General features: G+C 43.3%; 1 protein-coding gene across 1 annotated transcript in view; it reads right to left on the bottom strand.

Moving 5' to 3' along the window:
- Positions 1-9,223: 9,223 nt before the first annotated feature.
- The window catches only part of LOC129187941 (trace amine-associated receptor 13c-like), a 41,021-nt gene continuing 38,602 nt past the window's right edge, over positions 9,224-11,642 (bottom strand). The window contains exon 3 of the mRNA XM_054787790.1: positions 9,224-10,040. Within this exon, the coding sequence (XP_054643765.1) occupies positions 9,224-10,040 (817 nt within the window). The remainder of the gene's footprint in view (positions 10,041-11,642) is intronic.

Raw genomic sequence — 11,642 nt, 5'->3', positions numbered from 1 at the left:
TCAAAAAACAAATAATTCTGAGTAAGATGTTTGACTGTGTTCTCACAAAATGTATAACTAAAATGCTAAGTGACACACAAGCAGTCTTCTGCCAAATGGAGGTTTTATTATAACTAGGGCTATCAAATGATTACATTTTTTAATCAGATTAATCACGATTTTCAAATTAATTAATTATGATTAATCAACCTTATGTTGCCTAATGTAGGAAAAAAATAATTTACTGAGTGGGTAAATAATTATTACAAGTAGATTTTAGAATAACTGTTTGATGTTTATTGATTGAATTATTGTTGAGTGAGTAATCTACTAACTTAGTGAATGATTATCTGAGTAGATGAACATCTGTTTAAGTGTGTCAAAGGTTCAACAGAAATACTGTTTGCCACAGCTTGCACCAGCCACGGTCAGCAGCCAGATATGGTCCAGAATGTTGTCAAAACAGATAAACATGTGCCTGAGCGAAGTTCACGTCAACAACTATAGTAAGTGTTTTGCTGTTGCTGTTATCGGGACAGCAAAGGAGCCGGCTATCATCTGCTGGCTTCGTCAAGCAATCCAGGAGAAAGTTATCTTTGAAGAATCTGGCGCCAATGGTCTGAGCAAAACAAGTACAAAAATGACAGTGTTTGTTTGGAGTAGGAGTTACATCTACCGCCGGGTTATCACCTCCACAACAGCCAATGACTTTGCTGCTGCATTCTCAGGCACAGACCTAATTCCTATAATGTGTTCGGACACCTTCCTCTCCTCTTTCCATTCCACATGCTCCCAGATCCTGGACTCTGTGGCACCATTCAAGGACAAAGCTACCAGACTCACACCTGAACCATGGCTGAATGAAACCACTCGTGCCCTGAGACGGCAGTGTAGGCAGGCTGAGCGCAAATGGAAGAAGGATGGACTTCCTGTATTACTGGGCATCTTCAGGGGCAGTCTTGCCACTTAACATATAAACCGTGAAGGAAGCAAAAACAAAATATTTATCAAACATCATTTCTAGCAAAAGCCATCGCCCAAGAGTGTTATTTAGCATCATTAATTCTGTGATTAACCCTGTCACTGCTGTTTTTAATGATGTTTCTGAACGCACATGTAGTACATTTCAACAATTTTTTATGGACAAGGTTGCAACAGTCAGACAATCCATCCCAAAGGTCACATCTGCTAGTCTGCCTGACTCCTCTGTAAAGCACACTTTTGAGAACTTTGAGCCAATCTCCACTTCTCTTCTTAAAAAATCAGTCCAACAGTTAAACCCCACCAACTGCCCTCTAGACGTTCTCCCTGCAAGGATAATTGAGGGAGGTTATAGATACCATTGGTCCCAGCCTTGTTCTATTTATGAACAGCTGCTTCAGGCTGGGTATTGTCCCCACTGCCCTTAAGCAAGCTGTAGTTAGACCACTTCTTAAAAAAACGAATCTAGACCCATCAAGTCTATCCAACTTCCGTCCAATCTCACATCTGCCCTTTCTGTCTAAGGTCATGGAGAAACTCTCACAATCTTTTTCTCACAATTCCAGTCATATCTGTCTATGCATTATATTGCTAACAAATTTCAATCTGGCTTTAGAACCCGTCACAGCACAGAATCTGCATTATTGAAAGTACACAATGACATCCTCACAGCCCTTGACGCTAAAAACTCTGTTGTGCTGGTGCTTTTAGACCTTACAGCTGCTTTTGATACTGTGGACCACTCAGTCCTCATCTCCCGTCTAGAACACTGTGTAGGCCTACGTGGCTCTGTGCTGAAATGGTTCATGTCATATCGCACCAACAGGACTTTTTCAGTAATGATTAATGACTTCTCCTCTACAACCGCTCCCCTCTCTTCTGGCGTGCCCCAGGGTTCCATCCTTGGGCCTACCTTATTTTCACGATACATGCTACCATTGGGTCCAATAATCTCCAGACACAATATCCATTTTCATTTTTATGCCGATGATGTACAGTTGTACCTACCAGTAATGCTCAGTGACAAGAAGGCACTAGATCCCCTCCATAGTTGCCTTCATGACATCAAACAATGCCTGTCTCAGAATTTCCTTCTTTTAAATGAAGGAAAAACGGAGTAGATTGTTTTTACCCCCGATTCACCGCACAATGGAATCAATTTTGACACCCCCACCCCTCCTTTTGCTCCTGCCGTTAAAAACCTTGGTGTGCTTTTAGACAACAGTCTAAAGTTCGATAAGCAAATTAGTTCTGTGTTCAGAGCGAGTTTCTTCCACCTCAGGCTCCTGGCAAAGGTAAAGCCCATTTTTGTCTCGTACAGATCTCGAAAAAGCGATCCATGCTTTCATCAGCTCGAGACTTGACTATTGTAATGCCCTCTACACTGGAGTAAATTAGTCCCTCCTCCACAGGCTCCAGTTGGTACAAAACGCAGCTGCTCGCCTTCTTACTAATACCCCAAAATACTCCCATATCACTCCAGTTCTCCGTTCTCTCCATTGGCTCCCGGTACAATCAAGAATACATTTTAAAGTCCTTTTATTTGCGTTCAAGGCCATTAATGGACTTGCTCCAGCATACTTGGCTGAGCTTTTAACTGTCCGTCACCACTCCAGGGCCCTGCGCTCTTCTCAACACACAACATTAGAAGTCCCAAGGATGAAATACAAAAAATGGGGGGATCGTGCTTTTGCTGCGTTTGCCCCACACTCTGGAACTCCCTTCCACCTGCGCTACGGTCTATTACAGAGTTGTCAGTTTTTAAATCTCTTTTAAAAACTCATTTATTCAGACTGGCTTATGACACATTATGATGGTTATATGTTCTTTAGTTGTGATTCTGTGCCTGTATTTTTATTTTATTTTAATGTTTTAGTTGTTTTTATTCTTATTCGATTTTACCCTGTTCTCATTTGCTGTTTCGTGTTTTTACTTTTGTGAAGCACCTTGGGCACCATTGGGATGTTGTAAGGTGCTATATAAATAAACTTTGACTATAGTTGATTTGATCTATGGCGTTGGAACTGTACTTCTGTTGATGTGTTCAGGTAAGAATAAAGTTATAAAGAGCGTCAGACACTGTGTGACTTTGTGGGGAGCTACACTGTGCTGCCGTCTGTTGTCATAATAGAGAGCCATGGCTTGCCATGATGTGCGTGCGTTAATTTCACAAAAAAATTTGACGTAATTAATGAAATATATCAGTTACCGCCATTAACGCTATTTTTGGCAGCCATAATTTTAAGTCACAATATTGGCCTAAAGCAGTGGTTGTCAGTTATTTGCTGTCAAGTCCCCACAGGGGGACAGCCCCCTCGATTTGAAATTGTTGCATTCGGCGGGCGTTGGACCCCAGATGCAGAGGCAGGAGGCAGATGAACAGGTAAGTGAGTCTTTTAATTTCATACAAACAGAACAAAAGGCGATGGTGCATGAGTCAGGAGGTCGAACGGAAAAAGCACCATGAAGATCACACGTGGAGGAGAACTGAAGGAGTTCCAGCCTGGAGAGCCGGGAATACTGGAGCACACCTTCTGGGAGACGCAGGGACAAGTTGGACCTCAGGAAAGGGAAAAGAGGTCCGACAAAACTGCAACAAAAGGAATAGTCCAAAAGGCCAGAACTACTGTCCTTGTCCGAGGCACAAACCATGTGGAATAATCCAGCGTCTCTCAGGTGCAGTCCATTCGCTTAAAAGGATGTGAGCGCTCACCAGAGGCAGGTGTGCCCAGTAGTCCCGCCTCCAGCCGGAGAAAGGTCTCCTGAAACGGGAAAGAATACGCCCAGGAGAAGGCAGGGAAGAACAGGTGGCAGAGACAGGAAGTGAACACTGACAGAAATACCATTGAGAAATTGATAATATCTATTTATTTATCTGTACTGTACTGAACTCAAAACTGAAACCAGGAGAATGCAACAAAATGGAGAGCAGTAAAGCATACAAGCGTATTCAAGAGTCAAATTGCATGTTGAGTACGATCAATTTATATATGGTGACAGGTCTGCAGTAACATTGAAAGTACTCCCTGACTCTCCATGATTTCTTTGATCGGTTCTGGTCAAGTTTTCTCACTATGTTGACTTTGACTTAAATTCTGACGTGTGATTCAGCACATAAATCTGTTAATATTGGAAGCTCTCTGTAGCAGCATGAGTGGGCATGTAAAGCAAGGCGTCTAAAACAGGAGTGCCGATTGGCATCTACTTCCATATTATGCCCTGCGCTGGTTTGGCTGCCATGATGGTGATCCAGAAACTATGCATTGAAACCATGTCCTTGGCACACTGCTCAGCTATTAATTGCTCTAATAGATGCTCTAAACTTTTGGACAGGGTGGCCAGTGGCTAGTGGTGGCCATGGCCATCCCACGCTCTTCACCCATGATTGCGTGGCCTCCCAGAACAACACCAGCATCATTAAATTTGCAGATGACACGACAGTCATCGGACTGATCACTGGTGGTGTTGAAACATCAAACAGAAGAGAGGTGGCGGACCTCATAGCTTGGTGTCGTGATAACAATCTCCTTCTCAATACAGATAAGATTCAAGATTCAAGATTAAAGAGAGTTTTATTGTCATGTGCATGGTAAAACAGCAGTTATACCATGCAATGAAAATCTTATTCTGTTCATTCTCCCAAGAAAAGAAAGAAAACACAAGAAAGAATAAGAACATAAGAAACATAAACACATATACATAAATACCAAGAAATTAAGCAACAACAACAGAAGAGACATTAATACAAGTAAATAATACAAATAAATAAATAAAGTGCTATGAGTGTGTGTTGCGTGTGGCGTGTGTGAGTGCTTCATTGAGAAGCCTGATGGCCTGTGGGTAAAAGCTGTTTGCCAGCCTTGTGGTCCTGGACTTCAAACTCATGTAGCGTCTGCCTGACGGTAGGAGTGTGAATAATGAGTGTTGTGGATGTGTGCTGTCCTTGATGAGGTTGTGTGTTCTGCGTAGGACTCTAGATGTATAAATGTCTTGCAGTGAGGGGAGGGCTGCCCCAACAATGTTCTGTGAGGTCTTGATCACCCGCTGGAGTGCCTTCCTATCACGTGTTGTACAGTTACCGTACCAAACAGTGATGGAGGCGGTAAGGACACTTTCCATAGTGCATCTGTAGAAGCAACTCAGGATTGTGGTGGACATGCCAAATTTCCTCAGTCTTCTCAGGAAGTACAGTCTCCTTTGGGACTTCTTCATAATTTGTTGGGTGTTGTGAGACCAGGTGAGGTCCTCGCTGATGTGTGTGCCAAGGAACTTGAAGGTTTTCACCCTCTCCACCTCAGTCTCACCAATAAACAGGGGTCTATGCGGCTCCTTTTCCCTTGTTCTTGGGTCGATGATCATCTCTTTAGTCTTATCTGTATTGAGAAGGAGATTGTTATCACGACACCAAGCTATGAGGTCCGCCACCTCTCTTCTGTATGATGTTTCAACACCACCAGTGATCAGTCCGATGACTGTCGTGTCATCCGCAAATTTAATGATGCTGGTGTTGTTCTGGGAGGCGACGCAATCATAGGTGAAGAGCGTGTAGAGGAGTGGACTCCTGTGGGGTCCCAGTGCTCACAATTCATGAGCTGGATGTGCGGTTGTGGACTCTGACTGACTGGGGTCTGCCCGTGAGAAAGTTAAACACCCAGTTACTGAGGGAGGGAGACAGGCCAAGTGTGAGGAGCTTATTTGTGAGTTTGTGGGGGCTGACTGTATTAAAAGCAGAGCTATAGTCTATAAATAGCATTCTGACGTATGTGTCCTGGCCCTGTAGGTGAGAAAGGGCTGTGTGGATGGCAGTGTTGACTGCATCATCCGTGGACCGGTTCTGGCGATATGCAAACTGTAGAGGGCCCACAGTTGCCGCCGGGATGCTCTTTTTGATGTGGGTCATGACTAATCTTTCAAAGCACTTCATAACAATAGGAGTGAGTGCTACAGGGCGATAGTCATTCAAGCAGGTCACGTTGCTCTTCTTGGGTACGGGCACTATGGTGGTGGACTTAAAGCAGGTCGGTATAGATGCTTGTGCAAGCCATCCATCCATCCATCCATCCATTTTCTATACCGCTTCTTCCTCATTAGGGTCGCGGGGGCATGCTGGAGCCTATCCCAGCTGACTTCGGGCGAGCTTGTGCAAGCGACAGGTTAAATATGTCAGCAAGCACATCAGCTAGCTCTGATGAGCAAACCCGAAGTGCACGTCCTGAGATGTTGTCTGGGCCTGCTGCTTTTCGTGGGTTTGTTTTGTTTAGAACCCTGCGCACATCAGCTGATGTCACCATGAGAGGTGCGTCCTGTGTGCTCCCCAGGTTCAGCCACCCTCTCTGCTCATCAGGAGTTTGGGTGTCAAAGCGGGCATAGAACTCGTTCAGCTCATCTGGAAGTGTGGTTTGGCTGGACGTGGCTACGCTACTCCGCTGTCGATAGTCTGTGATGTGCTGGAGCCCCACCCACATGCGCCGAGGGTCTGAGGTGGAATAGTAGCCCTCCAGCTTCTGTCTGTACTGTCTTTTGGCCTCTCGTATGGACCTCCTCAGGTCATATCTGGCCTTTTTGTAGTCATCAGCGGTGCCCATGACAAATGCAGTCGAACGAGCACATAGCTTAGCCCTTACATCACAGTTCATCCACTGTTTTTGGTTTGGGTATTTTCTGTAATACTTGGTGGTGGTAACAGTCTCTATACATGTGCTAATGTAGCCAGTAACAGCAGAAGCATATTCATCCAAATCAACAGTACAATCTTCCCTTCCCGCTGCAGTTTTAAACACATCCCAGTTTGTGCAGCCAAAGCAGTCCTGAAGTACTTGATCAGTTTCTTCATTCCACACTTTAACTGCTGTACTTACAGGGGGAGCTTTTTTGAGAAGTTGTCTGTATGTTGGATAAAGGAATATAGAGATGTGGTCAGCCTTTCCAAAGTGGGGTCTTGGAACAGCCTTCAAAGCACCTTTCATGTTGCTGTAGACTTGGTCCAGGATGTTATTTTCCCTTGTGGGAAAGCTCACATACTGGTAATATTTGGGGAGGACAGTCCTGAGGTTACAGTGGTTGAAATCGCCAGATATAATGAATACAGTGTCTGGGTGTTTGGTCTCGTGTTTATCAATGATGTCATGCAGGAGGCCTAGTGCATTAGCAGTGTTAGCTCGTGGTGGGATGTAAACAGTAGTTAAATACACAGCGCTAAACTCACGAGGTAAATAAAAAGGTCTGCATTTCACCATCAGCAGCTCAATGTCCTGCGAGCAGTGCTTTTCCATCGTCTGTACGTCTGTGCACCACCGTTTGTTTTGGTAAACACAGACGCCGCCACCTCTGTGTTTACCAGACGCTAAAGTCTGATCTCCCCGGTAAGCAGCAAATGATTCCAACTGGATCGCCGAGTCCGGTATATCCTCCGTCAGCCAGGTTTCTGTGAAGGTGAGGACACAGCATTCCCTGATCTCACGTTGAGCTGTAATCCTTGCTCGTAGTTCGTCCATCTTGTTTTCAAGAGAGCGGACGTTGGCTAGCAGCAGGCTTGGTAGCGGTGGCCTAGTCGCTCTAGCTTTTAGCCTAGCATGCAGGCCGGCTCGCTTGCCTCGTTTACGCCTCGAATGCTTTGCTCGCCGGGTATTCAGCTCACCAGGCCCGCAGGCTGCTGCGTTCTCCCGGCGCAGAAGAAAGGCAAAGTCTGAGAGGCTAAATGAAAGTTCATGGTGAACCCTGCCGATGTTCAAAAGTGTCTCCCTGTTGTAATGTACTGCGTGAGTGTGTTGAATGTCCAAAATGAACAATAAAATAGCAAAAAATAGAAAAACACGATAGATTTAGATAACACGATTTAGATAAGACTAAAGAGATGATCATCGACCCAAGAACAAGGGAAAAGGAGCCGCATATACCCCTGTTTATTGATGAGACTGAGGTGGAGAGGGTGAAAACCTTCAAGTTCCTTGGCACACACATCAGCGAGGACCTCACCTGGTCTCACAACACCCAACAAATTCTGAAGAAGTCCCAAAGGAGACTGTACTTCCTGAGGAGACTGAGGAAAACCTCATCAAGGACAGCACACATCAACAACACTCATTATTCACACTCCTACCGTCAGGCAGACGCTACAGGAGTTTGAAGTCCAGGACCACAAGGCTGGCAAATTTTTTTTCCCCACAGGCCATCAGGCTTCTCAACGAAACACTCACACACACCACACGCACACACTCATAGCACTTTTATTTATTTATTTATTTATTTGTATTATTTATCTGTATTAATGTCTCTTTTGTTGTTGTTGCTTAATTTATTGGTATTTATGTTTCTTATGTTCTTATTCTTTTTCTTGTGTTTTCTTTCTTTTCTTGGGAGAATGAACAGAATAAGAATTTCATTGCATAGTAGAACTGCCTGTTTTACTGTGCATATGACAATAAAATCTTGAATCTTGAATCTCAAGCCACCCCACTGGCCATCTAGACATTGCAGGTATCCACTTATTGCCACATCTATGTGAGTAATAGTCTCACCTTGGCCACCACAATGAAAAATGTCTGGCGGAAGCCACCTTGTGACAGAACCGTCATGATGTTGGGGGATGGTGTGACATGTCCACAAGTAATATGTACATTGTAGATGACCTAACACCAACATTATGTTGAGGTGGGGGGAGAGACGAAGTGAACATATGTACTCCAATTGTGGATTTTGCTGTAGGTATGGACTACTCCACATCCATACCATACATACGTACCAGTATTTCAGTTTAGTCTTATTCCTCACTCAGTCTCAGTGCCAAGCCATTTTGTATCGTAGTTCAGGATAGGACAAACTCTTATGAGCTATATTTGTTATCATCATTATATTTGTCCAAACAAATGTGCCTTTAGTTGTATCAGGCATTAAAGTGGATCAATAAAAAGAAGAAATAAGTGTGGTCTAATAATTTTTTCCATGACTGGATATACAGTAGGCCTATCTGTATATCATGAGTTACTCTGTGATTATTATTTATTTTATAATTTTCTTTTTACGGTGTCGTCACATGTATTCTGGCCTCCAAACATTGTCACAAAGTAGACTGCGGTGCCAGTAAAAGCGCCTTAAAAGACATAAGTGCAAATAACATAGAGAAATTGCAGTAGTGTTTTTATTAGACAGTTTTATGAACACTCACAATGCTTCAACAGTTATAAATTACAAATAGAATTGTTTCATGTTTTTCTGATAAATAATATAAAGAAGACAGTTGTTTTCACACAGTGATCATCCAGTGTTACAGTATGTTGTCCTCACAGGAGTCAGGCTGCAGTATGTGCAGAGTGACAACATGTCTGACAGCTCTTCTAAACCACGGGTAAAACAAGGAATAGATCAACGGGTTTAAACACGAGTTAAAATAAAAGAAATAACTAACATATTCAGGAAAAGAAGAAGTTAAGTTTTTGTCACCTGCCAGAGTGGTAATGTAAAATGGACAGAAACACACGAGGAAGACGAGGACAAGGACACCAAGAGTCCTGGCTGCCTTCAACTCTGATTTCTTTGCTCTGACAGTGACTGAATGCTGTAGTGTGACTGATGTAACATGAGAGCTCATGGCTCGGGCCTGAGACACAGCAACCACAAACACTCTCATGTACAGAGTGATGATGATGCTGAGAGGGAGGAGGAAGGTCACAACAAGATCAATAACGCCTGCATAATAGTCACCACCAATGACACACTCTCCATAGCAGGAAATATACCTTCCAGGATGAACTAGCTGATCCTTCAAAGTGCTGCTACAGTAAAGAAAAGAAGAGAACCAACAGAGACAAACACAAAGTTGAACTCTTCTCACAGTGACTTTGGTGTTATAATGCAGAGGATCACAAATAGCCACATAACGATCAGCTGATATCAGCACCATGTTTCCTACTGAGACAGACGTCAAAAGGAAGGACATGTACACCCACAGAAAACAAAATACATCACCGAGAGTCCAGCAGGACGTTCTCACGTAGATATCAACTGGTATCACCAGGAGACCCATCAGAAAGTCAGAGACACTGAGAGAGAGGAGGAGGAGGTTGGTGGAAGTGTGGAGCTGCCTGGAGACATAAAAAAAGACAACTTTTGTTCTTAGTGAACTCAAGAGTTGCATCATTAGAGTGAGGAGAAATTGATCAAATTCCAGAATAAAAATAAGTGCCTGAAGTGGGAGATGGAGATGATGACCAGCAGGTTGAGAACCACAGTGAAAACACAGATGATGGACATTAAAAGAGTCAAAAGAACACTTTCAGACCAATGAGATGTGGGTTTCCTGCAGGAAATGTTGACGAGTTGTGGAAAGCAGAGCTCCGATTGGTCCTCTATCTCCATTATTAGGAAGTAGAAGAGTCGCGAAGCTGGAGCTCTGACAGCTCACAGCTTCTTGTAGTTTCTCAAGTGATCTTCACGCGTGGCTTTATCCATCCTCTCCGTCAGTACTGCCCTTCCTCATTCTCCTCCCTCTGCTTCCTTTCCTCACCCCTAAACCTGCCCATTTCTCGAACTTCCAAGCATGACGTCACATTAAATGGAAAAACTTCTCATGTAAGATATGCGCTGTCGGGCTGTGGTAGTGCTCAACAGAGGGCATCATATACGGGAAGTCCAGTGTGCATCTATGCAGTCCTCCATTGTTATCCACTTAACTGGTCCTGGTTGGTGGATGCAGCAGTCGAAGCAAGGATGTCCACACTGTTAGAAAAAGGTAAATAGTAAAGGTCCATGTTTCTCCCATGAGGGACATTCGGTGCTAATTTACCACATAAGGTTCATTTACTGAAGCACATATTCCAGGTATAAAGTACCCAGGGACAGATCAATTATACTTTTTTTTCTGCAAACACGGACTTTTGTGTCTCTGGACACTAGGGTTGGGCATCGTTTGAATTTGAGCTGATTCCTCGTTTCGATTCTGGTCCTAACAATTCTCGATTACGATTCTTTTCAGAGGTAGGGTCATAAAAGTTTGCGTGGTTTAAATTAGGGCGCTAACCAAAGTTTTTGGTGGAAATGTCTGAATGTCGCTATGATTTTTTTAAACTATTGAGCTTTTTAAGAATTTCTTTACTCCGAATTTCTGACAGGGCTATTTTCAACAGTATATAAATATCAAACCATTTAGCTTGAACATAAATGCTTTGAAGTCTGCTTACATAGGAGTAAACGATCACAAATGAATTTTATTTTTGAAAACCTCATGAAAAAACCATTATCATAATTTCCAGTCTATAAGCCGCTACTCTTTTGTCAAACTTTGAACCCTGCAGCTTATACAGCGGTGCGGGCTAATATGTGGTCATGTTTTAATCTTGTGACATCTCATATACTTCAGAACTATGACTAATTTAAATATGTATTCCGGAAAATGCTATGACTAAGATAATCCATCATAACGCAAAACAAGTTCCGGAAACAACCAGAAAACGCAGAGAATCCACCTTTCTCAACATTTGCTAACCTTGTCGCTGTAGTCGACTGGTTCCGGGTATGCACACACTGCAGTTTGCAGTGAGGAACAACAACCACAATTTATACTGCAATCAAATGCAAAACATTTTTTGGATTTGGATTATTCAGTAAACACCTTAAATATACAGCCAAGATTGCAAAGCCTTTGGTTTGGTTAAGTTTATTTGAACATGAAGGTTACAATGGAATAC

Source organism: Dunckerocampus dactyliophorus, chromosome 9, assembly GCF_027744805.1.
Source record: "Dunckerocampus dactyliophorus isolate RoL2022-P2 chromosome 9, RoL_Ddac_1.1, whole genome shotgun sequence".
In the NCBI taxonomy this organism is placed as follows: Eukaryota; Metazoa; Chordata; class Actinopteri; order Syngnathiformes; family Syngnathidae; genus Dunckerocampus; species Dunckerocampus dactyliophorus.
The sequence above is the reverse complement of the archived record's forward strand: the minus strand, read 5'-3'. Positions and strand labels throughout refer to the sequence as shown.